Below are 18,719 nucleotides of genomic sequence, written 5' to 3' on the forward strand. Positions count from 1 at the left end.
GGGATAGGCTCCAGCTTGCCTGCGACCCTGTAGGACAGGATAAAGTGGCTAGAGATGATGAGATGAGCATTCTATAGTCTGTTATTTCTTTATGATGTTTGATGGTCATCCTTTGGGGTCGAAGATGACCATGATTTCAATTTGGTGGGTGATGGTTGTGGATCCGGAGGTGACTGATGAAGCCAATCCAGGCTTTGAAGGTACGCCCACATGTCAACATTCCATGTGCCAAGGTTGAGTGCCTTCACTATCTTTTTGCTGTATTTTGACCGCTGAGTGGGATCCCTGCCAGCCACAGTGTGCTGGCCAGGGTGAGGTGAAGCAGGCTATGTTTGAGGCACCTTTATAGCCCCTTCCTCTATGGAGGTGAGTAGAGTGAATCCTAAACAGGGCTGCTCAGACACCCAGGGGGCTGCTGAACTCTGCTTCTGCTTCGTTCCAGCAGAGAGCGACCCTATGCCCTATGAATTTGAATTTGAAGTCATGACTTGCGCGTGACTTGGATTTGAGTGAAGGATAGTTGTGCAGCTGTCAGCCTCACACTCTTGTCCCTATCTAACTGGGTCCAGGGGCAAGACAAAATCAAAATGGCTGGAGGTAGGTCAGGATGCAGTGGATGGCCAACAGTGTTCTACGTGTTGCACTGTGCCCTGATCGCACTCCACAAACAGTTTGCTAGGTGTGCCTTTCTGTCTGTTGAACCACCAGGTGGTGGTCTTCTCCATGCAATCTACCAAGTCCAGTCTTTGGTCATAATCCTGACCAGAGGGAGCAAGGAGTTGCTAGTGCTTGCTCAAGGCACCACGCCAGGCTAGTGGAGGGAAGGATAGTGGAGGGAAGGACAGTGGAGGGAATTTCTTTACACTGCCATATTTCGTTACATGGTGTATTTCTGTATAACAGACCATTGCTCTGTATAACAGACAGTTGCTATGGACCACGTCATTAGCGGAAGCAATAAAATCACTTTTAAATCAATATTTTGTGTCAAATTATTGATTTCTTTAGTAAGTAGCCATGTAATAAGTGGGATAATTATGGTGGTTTTTTTCACTTATCTTTAATCAAGAGTATGGTCTTTCAATTTGAGAGCATTATTTATTCATTTCACATACAGATTTTGCAATGTTTTCTCCTTTGTCTCAAATATCCCCTGCTCTTGTGCAAATTTGCTCTGCTCCTGCTGAGAAAACCTGCCCTCTCTCTCAAATAGCCCCTGCTTACACCCGGACTGCTTTTTTGCACTCGGGAATCTTCTGCTCACAGATTTCTGCGAGCTTTCTCACAGAGTTTGGTGAGACAACCCTATCAAAATTTATCAAAACATACTGTTTAACAGGGTTCATCCACTCCCACCATCGAGGACCTTATTACCGGTATATGGTATGTACTTCACAATTTTATTGGTCAGTGTCATGTCTTGCATTCTATCTGTTGGTGAAATTTGATTTTCTTTCACCAAAATCTAAGAGAGAGCACAGAAATCTGTGAGCAGAAGATTCATGAGCACACAAAAGCAAAGTATGAGTGCAAGCAGGGGCTATTTGAGAGAGAGGGCAGGTGTTTTTGAGCAAGAGCAGAGCAAATTTGGACGCAAACAGGGGCTATTTGAGAGAAGGCGGGGGGTACTGCAAAATCGGACCGTGAAATGAATAAATACTGCTGTCAATTTGAAAGACCACGCTCTTGATTGAAGATAGGAGAAAAATTCATAGATAATGTACAGCAAGCCAGTTGTCATTACAAAATAACCCCTTCAGGGTGATTCTTCACCAGCCTGTCAGGGTTTATTTTGTAATAATGACCAGCTTGCTGTACAATATCCCTTATATTCACAAACATATCAGTAATAGCTAAGTATTAAAATGGAACTGAAGAAGCCCTTTCAAGTAGACCCTTGGAATCGGTTACATCTAACAAGGGCTTGTAAATGTTGCTTCATGAAAACCATCCCTCAGGTTTTTACCATCATCTATGTTCACAGGTGGCTAGGCTGGGGAAGAATTGATGCAATGGTGCAAATTGCATGGTGCAGGTGCAGATAGCTGGGTTTGATTAGGTAAAGTGTGTGTGTGTGTGTGTGTGTGTGTGTGTGTACTTGCTAAATATTGAGGACCAGAGCACACGTTTAACCAACAGAGTTAGGACATTTATGGGAAGTGAGAACATTTTTGGCTGGTACTCACTTCTTCAAAGGGCTGCTTCAGGATTAAGACTTAGTTTTAAGGTTGAGGTTGGAATTAGGCTTAGGTTAGGGTTAGGGTGAGGGTTTAGGTTTGGCATTTAGTTGTGATGGTTATGGTTGGGATAAGGGGCATGATGTCAATGAGTGTCCCCACAAAGATAGAAGTGTGTGTGTGTGTGTGTGAGAGAGAGAGAGAGAGAGAGAGAGAAGCAATAGGAGTAATGGAGCCCAGTCCCCTGGTTCTGTTGCAGTATCCAGGAGTACTGTAAATAAAGAGAACAATAGATGTTCCTGCAGAAATCGCACATGTCCCTCAATAACCTATGGCAGTCCAGTCAGTCAGTCTGTCTGCGTGACTGCCTGTCAAATCAGTGTATAAGTCAGTGTGTGTGGCAGGTTCAGTATGGACCGATGTTATTCCTAGAAGAGATAACCATAATGAAATTTATAACTTTCTTCAATAACTGAAGTGTGGAATCTGTCTGTACCGTAACACCTCAACATCACGACAAACAATGCAAAAGAGATTTTAAAGTAGCTCTGTAGAAGAACATATTGAGAGATAGAGAATCACTTTAATAGCAGTGTAAGCAAGCTCATTGACAACAGCATACAGTGTCAATTTCACAGCAAAACTTTATTACCAGAGGGCTAAGAAATAAAAGTTAAAGTACGGTATAAGCATATCCAGTGTCATTCATCAAATGGGATCAACACAACTCTGATAATACAGAGAGAGAGAGAGAGAGAGAGAGAGAGAGCTATAACATATGCATGTGCAAATGAAGCAGGAGCATCTTAAAACTACAGCAAATCACCTGACTGTTACAACATGCACCACAATAAGAACACTCTGATGATGGCTCACATAACAGCACAGCCCACACATACACACACCTGACAACAGACCGATTCACTGGCTCTGTCAAAAGTGGGTCAGTGGTTGCTTGTCACAAACTGGACAATCACACAGAGAAAAGTGGGGAATGATTATGTTTCAAAGATTCACTCAAATATGGCTGTCTTTATTTCGAGTCTTTATAGTGGGTTATTATCTAAATAATTTCAGGGCAGATATGACGCATGTCCTCCACAAGACCTTTTTATAGAAGGGCTGGGAAAAAAACAAGTCTATTACCATAGACCATCACCTTTATCAGTTTATTTTTCTTATTCATTATACACCATTTCCCTGTTGAGATGACATTTGCGCTGTTTGCTCTGATCGTGAATGATGTCATGACATTTCTTCTGGCTTTTCTGCTTGAGGGGAACTGAACATTAAGTGAGTAGGGGGTCAGCAGTTTTGTGCTTGCTTATGTTACCTGTCAAGACCTCTAGTGCTGAATCAGAATCTCTACGATTGCAAAGACCTGAGTGACATACCTGTAGTATAAGATCACTATTTCAGTGTTTCAGGCTCCTTTTTTATATATATACACACATAGACACAGACAACCATTCACACTAACATTCACACCTACGGTCAATTTAGAGTCACCAGTTAACCTAACCTGCATGTCTTTGGACTGTGGGGGAAAACGGAGCACCCATATATATATATATATATATATATATATATATATATATATATATATATATATATATATATATATATATATATATATATATATATATATGGGTGCTCCGTTTTCCCCCACAGTCCAAAGACATGCAGGTTAGGTTAACTGGTGACTCTAAATTGACCGTAGGTGTGAATGTTAGTGTGAATGGTTGTCTGTGTCTATGTGTCAGCCCTGCGATGACCTGGCGACTTGTCCAGGATGTACCCCGCCTTTCGCCCGTAGTCAGCTGGGATAGGCTCCAGCTTGCCTGCGACCCTGTAGAACAGGATAAAGCGGCTAGAGATAATGAGATGAGATGAGATACTAGTGCATTTAAAACAACTAGAATATCATCAAAAAAAAAGTTGGTCCACTGTGTTTTATCAAGTCCAAAGTCAATACAGTCAAAACAACTTCACCACAACTGTCGCATTCCTAATATCAAGCCACTCCTGAACCAGAGACATCAGAACCATCTTACCTGGTCTAAGGAGAGAAAGAACTTGACTGTTGCTCAGTGGTCCAAAATCCTCTTTTCAGAGGAAAGTAAATTTTGCAGTTCATTCAGAAATCAAGGTCTGAGAGTCTGAAGAAAGAGTGGAGAGGCACAGAATCCAAGGTGATTGAAGTTCAGTGTGAAGTTTCCACAGTCTGTGATGATTTGGGGTGCTGTGTCATCTGCCGTTGTTGGTCCACTGTGTTTTATCAAGTCCAAAGTCAACACAGCCATCTACCAGGAAATTTTAGAGCACTTCATACTTCCATCTGCTGACAAGCTTTATGGAGATTCTGATTTCCTTTTCTAGCAGGACTTAGCACCTGCCCACAATGACAAAACTACTACCAAATGGTTTGTTGATTATGATATTACTAAGCTTGATTGACCAGTCAACTCACCTGACCTGAACCCCAGACAGAATCTGTGGGGTATTATCAAGAGGAAGATGAGAAACACCTGACACAAAAATACAGACAAGCTGAAGGCCGCTATAAAAGCAACATGGGCTTCAGTAACACTTTAGCAGTGTCACAGGCTGATCACGTCCACGCCACACCGCATTGATGCAGTAATTTGTGGTAAAGGAGCCCCAACCAAGTATTGAGTGTATACTAAATGAACATACTTTTCAGAAGTTGGACATTTTCTGTCTTGTAAATCCTTTTTTGACTGATCTTAGGAAATATTCTCATAATTTGAGACACTGGATTTCTGATTTTAAAGAGCTATAAGCCATAATCATCAAAATGAAAGAGGATTAAAATATTTCACTTTATGTGCAATGAATCTAGAATATATGAAAGTTTACCTTCTTGAATTATCTCATCTCTCATCTCATCTCATTATCTCTAGCCGCTTTATCCTTCTACAGGGTCGCAGGCAAGCTGGAGCCTATCCCAGCTGACTATGGGCAAAAGGCGGGGTACACCCTGGACAAGTCGCCAGGTCATCACAGGGCCTTCTTGAATTAAATTACAAAAAATTAACTTTTTCATATTATTCTACAACCCCAATTCCAAAAAAGTTGGGACAAAGTACAAATTGTAAATAAAAACAGAATGCAATAATTTACAAATCTCAAAAACTGATATTGTATTCACAATAGAACATAGACAACATATCAAATGTTGAAAGGGAGACATTTTGAAATTTCATGCCAAATATTGGCGACCCTGTAGAAGGATAAAGCGGCTAGAGATAATGAGATGAGAATGAGATGAGATATTGGCTCATTTGAAATTTCATGACAGCAACACATCTCAAAAAAGTTGGGACAGGGGCAATAAGAGGCTGGACAAGTTAAAGGTACAAAAAAGGAACAGCTGGAGGATCAAATTGCAACTCATTAGGTCAATTGGCAATAGGTCATTAACATGACTGGGTATAAAAAGAGCATCTTGGAGTGGCAGCGGCTCTCAGAAGTAAAGATGGGAAGAGGATCACCAATTCCCCCTAATTCTGCGCCGACAAATAGTGGAGCAATATCAGAAAGGAGTTTGACAGTGTAAAATTGCAAAGAGTTTGAACATATCATCATCTACAGTGCATAATATCATCAAAAGATTCAGAGAATCTGGAAGAATCTCTGTGCGTAAGGGTCAAGGCCGGAAAACCATACTGGGTGCCCGTGATCTTCGGGCCCTTAGACGGCACTGCATCACATACAGGCATGCTTCTGTATTGGAAATCACAAAATGGGCTCAGGAATATTTCCAGAGAACATTATCTGTGAACACAATTCACCGTGCCATCCGCCGTTGCCAGCTAAAACTCTATAGTTCAAAGAAGCAGCCGTATCTAAACATGATCCAGAAGCGCAGACGTCTTCTCTGGGCCAAGGCTCATTTAAAATGGACTGTGACAAAGTGGAAAACTGTTTTGTGGTCAGACGAATCAAAATTTGAAGTTTGTTATGGAAATCAGGGACGCCGTGTCATTCGGACTAAAGAGGAGAAGGACGACCCAGGTTGTCATCAGCGCTCGGTTCAGAAGCCTGCATCTCTGATGGTATGGGGTTGCATTAGTGCGTGTGGCATGGGCAGCTTACACATCTGGAAAGACACCATCAATGCTGAAAGGTATATCCAGGTTCTAGAGCAACATATGCTCCCATCCAGACGACGTCTCTTTCAGGGAAGACCTTGCATTTTCCAACATGACAATGCCAAACCACATACTGCATCAATTACAGCATCATGGCTGCGTAGAAGAAGGGTCCGGGTACTGAACTGGCCAGCCTGCAGTCCAGATCTTTCACCCATAGAAAACATTTGGCGCATCATAAAATGGAAGATACGACAAAAAAGACCTGAGACAGTTGAGCAACTAGAATCCTACATTAGACAAGAATGGGTTAACATTCCTATCCCTAAACTTGAGCAACTTGTCTCCTCAGTGCCCAGACGTTTACAGACTGTTGTAAAGAGAAAAGGGGATGTCTCACAGTGGTAAACATGGCCTTGTCCCAACTTTTTGAGATGTGTTGTTGTCATGAAATTTAAAATCACCTAATTTTTCTCTTTCAATGATACATTTTCTCAGTTTAAACATTTGATATGTCATCTATGTTCTATTCTGAATAAAATATGGAATTTTGAAACTTCCACATCATTGCGTTCCGTTTTTATTTACAATTTGTACTTTGTTCCAACTTTTTTGGAATCGGGGTTGTCTTTTTTATATAACTTCCTGGAGCTTTTGAACCAGTCTAAAAAAATTCAACAAATGTTAAAGCTTAAAGATGAAGAATGTAAACAAACTGGTGAAATGACAGTAGCAATTTGTGAAAAAAATGCTATAATAATAATTCTTGAAATATAAACAAAAGAGGGTGGCACGGTGGTGTAGTGGTTAGCGCTGTTGCCTCACAGCAAGAAGGTCCGGGTTCGAGCCCCGTGGCCGGTGAGGGCCTTTCTGTGTGGAATTTGCATGTTCTCCCCATGTCTGCGTGGGTGTGCTCCGGTTTCCCCCACAGTCCAAAGACATGCAGGTTAGGTTAACTGGTGACTCTAAATTGACCGTAGGTGTGAATGTGAGTGTGAATGGTTGTCTGTGTCTACATGTCAGCCCTGTGATGACCTGGTGACTTGTCCAGGGTGTACCCTGCCTTTCGCCCATAGTCAGCTGGGATAGGCTCCAGCTTGCCTGCGACCCTGTAGAACAGGATAAAGCGGCTAGAGATAATGAGATGAGATAAACAAAAGATGTTCTTACCATCAAATACTTTCATTCCATATTTTGTTGCTATTTTGCATTTTTGGGGGTTTTGTTTTCGAGTAGAGTTTTTATTTCGTCCTTGGTTGGTTCAGCAACACGCTCCGGCATTTTGTTTTTCTCTACTCATGGTATATGAGTTGATAGCCTAGTAGTAGACTAGCCCATCGGAGTATGTGATTACTCATATTCAGTGAATGTGGAGAGAATAATATGTATTTTATTATAAGGATATATACAGTATATATAAAGAGTCCCAAAGCCCAGTTGATATGGTATCTCTCTGAATTTTATTACATGTTCTCTGATGTTGTGTCCTTAGATACCTCATGAACGTGACCTTCGAGGGGCGTAATCTCTCCTTCAGTGAGGATGGCTACCAAATGCACCCCAAGCTGGTTATTATTTTGCTGGATAAGGAGAGACAGTGGGACAGGGTGAGTGTTTATTTTCAATACTTTCTTTCTTCCCTTGTCCTCTTTATCTGAGTCTCTAGAGAGTCCTCTAACCCCACTTACACCAGTAGTGATATTTCGCCTTGCATTGCTACACTGGTTGTTATGAGTGTTCTCGTCTTTACTCCACTGTTGGTTGCCACAATTTAACTGGTGATATCCAAAGAAGCTAGCTATAGAGTGTATAGAAAGTCACCTATTTAAACACAATTAAGATGCATTCCTGCAAAAATTACATTTTGAATTAGTCCAAAACACGGTTTACCACCTATATTTAGGTTTAAAGGCTGATGACACCCATTCCTGATGGTAGCAACCAAATCTCTTCACTGATCATTCATATCCTTTGCAACAAAGAAATGTTGCTTTGCTCACCAGACCAAATTTTGCATTGCTAATTGTTGCTTCATCTACTGTATCTTGAAGTTTCAAAGTCTTATTATAAATAAATTACTTCTGGTCACTTTATCACATCTCACCACAGCCAGTGTGACTGCGTGTTAACACTTCTATAGAAAAACATCACACCACCTGACATCATAAGACCATAATCAGCCTACACAGCCCTCTTTCTATCTTTTCACTTCCTATTATTCAGCCACACTCACATTAATCCAGCCCTGACCTTTCTGACTCTCTTATCTCCCTCTTTCCTACTTGTCCTTAATCTCTCTCTAACCACTTTCCTTCTTCTTCTCTCATTCTCATGCTTCCCAGGTTGGTAAGTGGGAGAATGGCTCGTTGACCATGAAATACCACGTGTGGCCACGCTTTGAGCTCTATTCAGATGCAGAAGAAAGGGATGATGACCACCTGTCTATCGTCACACTGGAGGAGGCCCCATTTGTCATCGTGGAGGATGTGGACCCCCTCAGTGGCACCTGCATGAGGAACACGGTTCCCTGCAGAAAACAGCTCAAAGCCCAGTAAGCAGCCTGCCAGTGCAGTTCACTACTGAATGCAGGTTTTGATTAAAAGGCAACAGTCTGTACAGACTTTACTGCAAATGCTTTTTTTGGGTAAAACTTTACTGAAAGGGCTGCATGACACCCATATAAACCCTTTATGATAACCGATATGAAATTGTTTTAAGGCTTATTCTAATACCCACTACGTATAGCTTTTCCCCTTATACCGTAAGAGGCTGTATATCAGATTAATGAATAGGAAAGCAATAGATACTTACAGTATAAAGCATTACTGTAAGATCACTTACAGTAATGCTTTTATGGCTGAGAACTACAGTTGACTTGCTGACTTTAGGACTGCAGTTGTCATGAACAGTTTTGCACTCAAGTTTCCAGCAATGAAGAGTTATAACATCAATGAAACAGACTTCATGTTAAAACACCCAAATGAGGATGGGTTCCCTTTTGAGTCTGGTTCCTTTTGACGTTTCTTCCTCATGTCGTCTGAGGGAGTTTTTCCTTGCCACCGTCGCCACAGGCTTGCTTATTGGGGATCAATTAGGGATAAAATTAGCTCATGTTTAAAGTCATTAAAATTCTGTAAAGCTGCTTTGCAACAATGTCTATTGTTAAAAGCGCTATACAAATAAACTTGACTTGAGATACTTCACAGAAAATGTGCTTCAAGTAAAAACACACATGAAGTACAGGGTTAAAAATTCTACAGAAACTCAGAAACCCAAATTTATTATTTAAGGCTGTCTTTTTTTCATGTCAAGTGTAGCAATATCACTGCACAAGTTTTGTTTGCTTTACACAAGGCCCACAACACCTTTTATAAGTTGTGTTATAAAATTCCTGGTTTAAAAAAAGTGTTCCAAAATTTGAGACATGAAGCAAAAACAGGCAAATTATTGTTCGCTCATCTGGCTGTAGGCCAGACCGGATGAGCTTATGCAATCACACATCATCCATCCGTTGTCCATCGTCGTCCGTCATTGTTGTCCGTCCACAATTTACAAAAATCGCTACTTCTCCTACACGATTGACCAGATTTTGATCAAACTCACTCACAATGTTCCCCAGGTGGGTGTGCATAAAAGTTGTCAAGACAGTAGCGCCACCTGTCATATTTACAATTTTATCAGTGTCTGAAATTTTTGGGTGACTCGTCACATTAAACGCTACTCTTCGTAAACTGCTGGGACGTTTTCACTGAACCTGACCCAGAAGACTCTAAAGACATGTTCCAACAAGAGATGATCACCAGGTGGCACCACCTGCCATGGATGAGGCTATACAGGGGTCATGTGCAATTTCACAAAAATCACTACTGCTCCTACAGGAGTGATCACACTTTGATCAAACTCATACTGAATGTTCCCCAGGTTGATATGTATAAAAATTGTCAAGACAATGGTGCCACCTGTCATATTTAACATTTTATGGGCGTTTGAAAATTTTTGGGTGACTCGTCACACCAAACACTACTGTTCATAAACTGCTAGGATGTTTTCACTGAAACTCACTCAGAAGACTCTAAAGACATATTCCAACAAGAGTTGTTCACCAGGTGGTGCCACCTGCCATGGATGCAGCTACACAGGGGTCATATGCAATTTCACAAAAATCGCTACTCCTCCCAAAGGATTGATCAGATTTCAAACTCACACAACAACAACAGTGGCTGGTATGAGCTACAGCCTCATTGAGGCTATTTTTATTAATGAAATACAGCAATTTGGTGGGGCAATATGACAAAAATGCACAAAATATGATACAAAATATCACAAAATACTTGGTTTGCTACTTTGACAAGATTTAATAACGCGTAACCACTGGTTGTTGACAGGACACCTCTATAATTGGTCTAAATCTTGCTTTTATGTAGAAATCAAATTCCTGATGATACCATAGTTTGATGGAATTCTCAGAACATCTATAGCACATTGTCATATTTTTTCCAAATGTCAACAAGAAACGTCTCAAAATCTTGTGGCCATGTGTCACATCAGGAAAGAAACTACTAGCGTATGTAAGAACATTGGGTGAGGGCTAAAACTCACTAATAGGGATAGAAAGGTTTAAACAGAATATCAGCTTGATGATAGCAATGAGAAAAGACTGCCATTAGAGCAAAATAAAAGAGAGAATGCCTCAGAGACAAATTTACTGTGGTATAATAACCACAAAATCTGGACTTTGAAGAAATAGAGGATAGTAATGTCATCAAAATGTTTACTTTCTTTTAGTTTTTTGTCTTGTTATTCATCATTAATGTCTCAAAACAACTGAAATGCTTCCTTCTGTCAGTTTACACGCACCTTCTTTCATTTTTCAGAAACCAAACAGGAGATTCAGGGATCTATATTAAGCGCTGTTGCAAGGGCTTCTGCATAGACATCCTCAAAAAGATCGCTAAATCTGTGAAGTTCACCTACGACCTCTACCTAGTGACCAATGGGAAACACGGCAAGAAGATCAATGGCACATGGAACGGCATGGTGGGCGAGGTAGGGTTGTTTTTCAAATACAAGCCAGATCACGTTTGTTTCTGTTAAATCATTCTAGAAATTTCTTGCAGCAGAGGCTAAAGAGAGGGATTTGCGTCTGGACACGTTAATGAAATATTAAAGTTGCAGTCAGGATTTTTGAGGAAAACATTTCATAATGTTTTGGCGATGTTTTTGTCATGTTCTAAGTGCAATCTATATAAACCTGCTGAGATGTGAAACACCAGTCTCTGAAACACTGCAGGGTCTGGTCACAGGAGAAAAGAAATAAATTATGTGCACCTCCAGGATCCAACCAATCAGGGCCATGATTCAGTCAGCCATGTTTCCTGTCAGTTATAAAAAAGTTCAACCTATAATGGTTCCTCAGTGATTCTTGGTAATGGTTTATGGTTCTAGCATTTTAATTGGACTCTTTAAAGGGAAACGATCTGTTATAAGATTCTGTAACGACTTTAAGGGGTCCTAAAGAAAAAATAAATCGAATAATGCTTTATGGTGCTGGATGGATACTGTTTATTTATTTGTTTATTTATTCATTGATTGATTTATTTTTTTTAAAGTCCAACTTAGGCAGACTGCCATGAGACATGGCTTTGGAGGGCTGCATTTATTTGGCTTCAGCTAAACTTTTGCTAAAATTTCAGACTGCTGCTTTAAACTGAAGAGTGGTTCATACGTTCAGTTTCTGAAGGGAGTAAGAGAGTGCATTATGTATTTGTTTTTAAAATGTCAGTTTAGATTCATTTCACGCAATGTGTCCAGTTCTCCACTCCCCTTACAGCGGAGACTCTTTTCCCAGTTTTATTTTCTTCCCCACAGTTATTGAAAGACCTGATAAAGTCATCGATTAAAAAAAAAAGTGCAGTCTGAATGTTCACTGAATAAGCACATTACATCAGCTACCTATTGAGCTCATCAGCACAAGTACAGCGAGACACTCCATTATGAAATGCCTGGTGTTGTGTAGAAGCTGCCGTTGCTTCAGGTGCTATTTGAATTGCTCATGCATGTGAGCCAATATTCGCATCAAGATGCCTATCGGAATAATTTAATTTGAAATGAGGTGATCAGCATGCTCACTGTGTTTCATCGAAGGAGAATTTACATTGCTGTGATGCACAAACTGATGCGGTTGTTGGAAGTCAAGGAGGCCGCAGGGTGCTGACTTTATCCAAGGAGACACAACATATTTATAAGAATCTTTTCAAAGTGGATTAACATTTTGACTCTTTTAAACTTAGAGGTTAAGTCATTAATAATCTAATTAATACATGAGTGTTAGAAGATGAAGTTCTTTAGCAAGTAGCAGACGCTACTCCATTTTATTTACCTCCTTAATATTAATTTATTGGTAATTATTTTGGCTGGCATGTAATTTTGATAGAACATGAAGTGATTGTTTTTCACTGGTAATGTGTCACTTAGCAGTTGTGAAAGTGTGAGAAAAAGAATGTGGTGAAAAGAGAGTGAGTCAACGACACAGAGACAGCACGAGACAGACAGAGAGAAGAAACAGAGAGAGAGAGAGAGAGAGAGAGAACGCAAGCTGGAGTTCAGCAAGTATTTTAATTCAAATTAGAAATAATTCACAGTTACTCCATGAAATTGAGTTGTACATGAGCTAATAGTCGAGTTGGCTTTTAGCCATGTACGATGAGATTGAGTGGAATAACTGTTTTATTCTATCCACATTCACTGGATTTTGAGAAACAGAATATTTTTAGTTTTATTTTTTGCAAATTCGATAAATAAAAACTTTACACAAAATGTCCGACAAAATAATTTCAGCTTAGAATGTAAACAAACTGGCGAAATGACACTAGCAATTTGTAAAAAATGTTATAATCATAATTCTTGAAAAATAAAAAAGATAATAAATACGAAATAATAAATAAATAAATAAATAAATAAATACTTTTATTCTATATTTTGTTGCTTTTTTATTTTCTTCTTCTTCTTCAGGTTTTTTTTTGGTGGTTGGCAAACCAACTTAAAGGTCAAGTCAAGTTTATTTGTATAGCGCTTTTAACAATAAACATTGTCGCAAAGCAGCTTTACAGAATTTGAACGACTTAAAACATGAGCTAATTTTGTCCCTAATCTATCCCCAATGAGCAAGCCTGTGGCGACGGTGGCAAGGAAAAACTCCCTCAGACGACATGAGGAAGAAACCTCGAGAGGAACCAGACTCAAAAGGGAACCCATCCTCATTTGGGCAACAACAGACAGCATGACTATAACATTAACAGTTTTAACATGAAGACAGTTTCGTTGATGTTATAAACTCTTCATTGATGGAAACTTGAGTGCAAAACTGTTCACGACAACTGCAGTCCTAAAGTTAGCAAGTCAACTGTAGTCCTCAGCCATAAAAGCATTACTGTAAGAGTCCAGAGCATCCTCCAGGTATAACCCTCAACTGTCCTCATGGGGCCGTCCTTCACAGGAGCGATGCGATAAAACTCCGACCAGACACAGGGCACCAGGATGGATCAAGCAGGTCCGAGGGGCAGAAGAGGCCAGCATCTCAATCCCAGGACCAACATGTAACTCAGAGGGACAGATTGGGGGGGGGGGGAAGAAAACACAGGTTGTTAGGTATGCCCTAAAAATGACACAAGTATTAAATCTGTGTGGTAGGCTCGCAGAGACGAGAGTCTTGACATCAGGCATAATACACAACAATGGCATGTTAATATGGTTAAAAAAATCATGACCTGCTCTGGCTGGATGCTTGATTGGGTGATGGGAGCACACTCCTCAGCAATGATGAGATGCAGATGGGACCCTTAGGGCTGGCCAAGACAATTCAGTTACATTTCACCGGGTCTGGGACATGCGACAGAATGTCTGACGGCCAATTCCCTGCAGGCTACGATAGCCAGTCGAGGTCTCCACCCTCTCCACCAAAAGATTTCCTGTTGACTCCATGTAACTCAGAGGGACAGATTTGGGGGGGGGAGGGAAAGAAAAGAAAACACAGGTTGTTAGGTATGCCCAATGTCACCTGAATAAGTAGGAACAGTATACATATTGCACTGAGTACAAGCAGGGACTCCGGCAACTAACTATGACAGCATAACTAAAAGGGGAGAGCCAGAAGGTAACACAGGCATGAGGGAGCCCCGGGACATAAAGCAGCCAGCCACTACACCGTCAACAAACTCGAGTGAGCAAGCGAGTGGGGACTGACAGCATCCATACATCCCAGTTTACCAAAACACTCTATGTCTGAGGATCCTCTAGATCTACACCTTTACCTCATAAACACCATTAACAAAAGGCTTGACTAAACAGATATGTTTTCAGCCTAGGCTTAAATGCTGAGACTGTGTCTGATTCCCGAACATTACTTGGAAGGCTGTTCCATAACTGTGGAGCTTTGTAAGAAAAGGCTCTGCCCCCTGATGTAGCCTTCACTATACGAGGTACCAGCAGATAGCCTGCACCTTTTGATCTAAGTAGGCGTGGCGGGTCATAGAGGAGCAGAAGTTCACTCAGGTACTGTGGTGCGAGACCATTTAGTGCTTTAAAGGTCAATAGTAGTATTTTATAATCAATACGAAATTTGATTGGGAGCCAGTGCAGTGTGGATAAGACAGGCGTGATGTGGTCATATTTTCTAGTTCTAGTAAGGACTCTTGCTGCTTTGAACTAACTGGAGCTTGTTTATGCACTTATTGGAACATTCAGACAGTAAGGCATTACAATAATCCAACCTGGAGGTAACAAAAGCATGGACTGGTTTTTCTGCGTCATGTAATGACATTAAATTTCTTATCTTTGCAATATTTCTGAGATGAAAGAAAGCTATCCGGGTGATGTTATCAATGTGAGTTTCGAATGAAAGCCTGGGGTCAATAATCACTCCGAGGTCTTTTACTGCTGCACGTGAAGAAACAGAAAGGCCATCCAGAGTCACTGTGTAATCAGAAAACTTACTTCTAGCTGTAAGTGGTCCTAGTACAAGTACTTCAGTCTGGTCAGAGTTAAGCAGAAGGAAATTAATAAGCATCCAGTGTCTAATGTCCTTAACACATTCCTCAATTCTATAAAGCTGGTGTCTCTCATCAGGTTTTGCAGAGACATACAACTGTGTGTCATCAGCATAACAGTGGAAACTAATACAATGTTTACGAATAATATCACCCAGAGGTAACATATATAGAGAAAAAAGCAGTGGACCCAAGACAGAACCTTGTAGAACACCAAACTTTACCTCAGTACGTCTAGAAATATCACCATTTATATCAACATACTGATAACGATCAGTTAAATAAGACCTGAGCCAGGAGAGGGCCGTTCCCTTAACTCCCACAACATTTTCTAGTCTATGCAGAAGAATGGAATGATCAATGGTATCAAATACTGCACTAAGGTCAAGCAACACAAGTAGCGAGATACAGCCCTGATCAGACGCCAACAGTAGGTGCATTACCGCCACCGACTGGGCTGGAGTGTGGTACAGGAGCTATGGGGGGAGGGCAGTATTCTTTTAGTTACTTCTGTTTCTTTTAAATACTTGATAACAATTTTTAGGGTTTTGTTTTCGAGTAAAGTTTTTATTTTGTCCTTGGTTGGTTCAGCAACACACGCCACCATTTTGTTTTTCTCTACGTTTGGTATATGAGCTGATATCCTTGTAGTAGAGTAGCCAATCAGAGCATGTGATTGCTCATATCCAGTGAATGTGGATAGAATAATATCTGTTGCAGATTGCAGTCACAGTCGTTTATATGATTGTGGCATATTTGTCCAACTCCTTTTCATTTACAGTCATGTTAATTATCGTCACATCAGTCACAATGTTTGGGTAGGCTACTGCTCTCAGCTGAACAGCTTGCTCCTTAATAACTGTACATGATGGCTCATGAGTTTTATAACACATTTTTACACAAACAGACACACGTTTCATGTAGAAGATAATATCAGTTACGTTAATGGGAATGAGAATGGCAGCAGAGAGATAAAGAGGAAGTGTGTTCATTAAGATAAGGCAAAGAGAGACAGGGCTGTATCTCTGTAGCATACATTTTACCTTATTAATTCAGTGTGTTTTACCCTATTTTCTTGTGTAGCCCAAAGCCTCTGATATTTAAAGCTAAATATACCTCAGATGTAGCAGGGTCTAGGGAAGGGAAAAAGCGACTAGAGAAGAAGGACGAGGAAAAAAAACAAGGGTGTGATAATTTCCACATACTGTGACTCACTGTAGTAACCTAATTTCTCTTTTACCTTTATTCATTCTTTCTGCTTTTCTTCTCTTTTTTCTTTGTATATTTAGTTTTTTTTTCTCTTCCTGCCCTGTGTTTCTTTCATTCTTTTTGTCAGCTGGTTTGTTCATGTATCTTAAAACTGTGTCAGCTTTCTCTTACCATTATTAAAAAAAATATATATATATATATATATATATATATATATATATATATATATATATATATATATATATATATATACACAAAACCCTGATTCCAAAAAAGTTGGGACACAGTACAAATTGTAAATAAAAATGGAATGCAATAATTTACAAATCTCAAAAACTGATACTGTATTCACAATAGAACATAGACAACATATCAGATGTCGAAAGGGAGACATTTTGAAATTTCATGCTAAATATTGGCTCATTTGAAATTTCATGACAGCAACACATCTCAAAAAAGTTGGGACGGGGCAATAAGAGGCTGGAAAAGTTAGGAAAAGTTAAAGGTACAAAAAAGGAACAGCTGGAGGACCAAATTGCAACTCATTAGGTCAACTGGCAATAGGTCATTAACATGACTGGGTATAAAAAGAGCATCTTGGAGTGGCAGCAGCTCTCAGAAGTAAAGATGGGAAGAGGATCAACAATCCCCCTAATTCTGGGCCAATAAATAGTGGAGCAATATCAGAAAGGAGTTTGACAGTGTAAAATTGCAAAGAGTTTGAACATATCATCATCTACAGTGCATAATATCAGAAGATTCAGAGAATCTGGAAGAATCTCTGTGCATAAGGGTCAAGGCCGGAAAACCATACTGGGTGCCCGTGATCTTCGGGCCCTTAGATGGCACTGCATCACATACAGGCATGCTTCTGTATTGGAAATCACAAAATGGGCTCAGGAATATTTCCAGAGAACATTATCTATGAACACAATTCACTGTGCCATCCGCCGTTGCCAGCTAAAACTCTATAGTTCAAAGAAGAAGCTGTATCTAAACATGATCCAGAAGCACAGATGTCTTCTCTGGGCCAAGGCTCATTTAAAATGGACTGTGACAAAGTGGAAAACTGTTCTGTGGTCAGACGAATCAAAATTTGAAGTTCTTTATGGAAATCAGGGACGCCGTGTCATTCGGACTAAAGAGGAGAAGGACGACCCGAGTTGTTATCAGCGCTCAGTTCAGAAGCCTGCATCTCTGATGGTATGGGGTTGCATTAGTGTGTGTGGCATGGGCAGCTTACACATCTGGAAAGACACCATCAATGCTGAAAGGTATATCCAGGTTCTAGAGCAACATATGTTCCCATCCAGACGACGTCTCTTTCAAGGAAGACCTTGCATTTTCCAACATGACAATGCCAAACCACATACTGCATCAATTACAGCATCATGGCTGCGTAGAAGAAGGGTCCGGGTACTGAATTGGCCAGCCTGCAGTCCAGATCTTTCACCCATAGAAAACATTTGGCGCATCATAAAACGGAAGATAGGACAAAAAAGACCTAAGACAGTTGAGCAACTAGAATCCTACATTAGACAAGAATGGGTTAACATTCCTATCCCTAAACTTGAGCAACTTGTCTCCTCAGTCCCCAGACGTTTACAGACTGTTGTAAAGAGAAAAGGGGATGTCTCACAGTGGTAAACATGGCCTTGTCCCAACTTTTTTGAGATGTGGTGTTGTCATGAAATTTAAAATCACCTAATTTTTCTCTTTAAATGATACATTTTCTCAGTTTAAACATTTGATATGTCATCTATGTTCTACTCTGAATAAAATATGGAATTTTGAAACTTCCACATCATTGGATTCCATTTTTATTTACAATTTGTACTTTGTCCCAACTTTTTTGGAATCGGGGTTGTGTGTGTGTGTGTGTGTGTGTGTGTGTAATATATATGTCGCCTCACAGCAAGAAGGTCCTGGGTTCGAGCCCCGGGGCCGGCGGGGGCCTTTCTGTGTGGAGTTTGCATGTTCTCCCCGTGTCCGCGTGGGTTTCCTCCGGGTGCTCCGGTTTCCCCCACAGTCCAAAGACATGCAGGTTAGGTTAACTGGTGACTCTAAATTGACCGTAGGTGTGAATGTGAGTGTGAATGGTTGTCTGTGTCTATGTGTCAGCCCTGTGATGACCTGGCGACTTGTCCAGGGTGTACCCCGCCTTTCGCCCGTAG

The 18,719-nt window shown here is 40.5% G+C and overlaps 1 protein-coding gene across 1 annotated transcript in view; it reads left to right on the forward strand.

The window, feature by feature from the left end:
- The window catches only part of grin2bb (glutamate receptor, ionotropic, N-methyl D-aspartate 2B, genome duplicate b), a 220,271-nt gene that overhangs the window by 151,129 nt on the left and 50,423 nt on the right, over window positions 1-18,719 (forward strand). The window contains exons 5-7 of the mRNA XM_060898923.1: window positions 7,785-7,899; window positions 8,635-8,843; window positions 11,167-11,338. Coding sequence (XP_060754906.1) covers window positions 7,785-7,899; window positions 8,635-8,843; window positions 11,167-11,338 — 496 coding nt within the window. The remainder of the gene's footprint in view (window positions 1-7,784; window positions 7,900-8,634; window positions 8,844-11,166; window positions 11,339-18,719) is intronic.

This window comes from Neoarius graeffei, chromosome 18, assembly GCF_027579695.1.
Source record: "Neoarius graeffei isolate fNeoGra1 chromosome 18, fNeoGra1.pri, whole genome shotgun sequence".
NCBI lineage: Eukaryota > Metazoa > Chordata > Actinopteri > Siluriformes > Ariidae > Neoarius > Neoarius graeffei.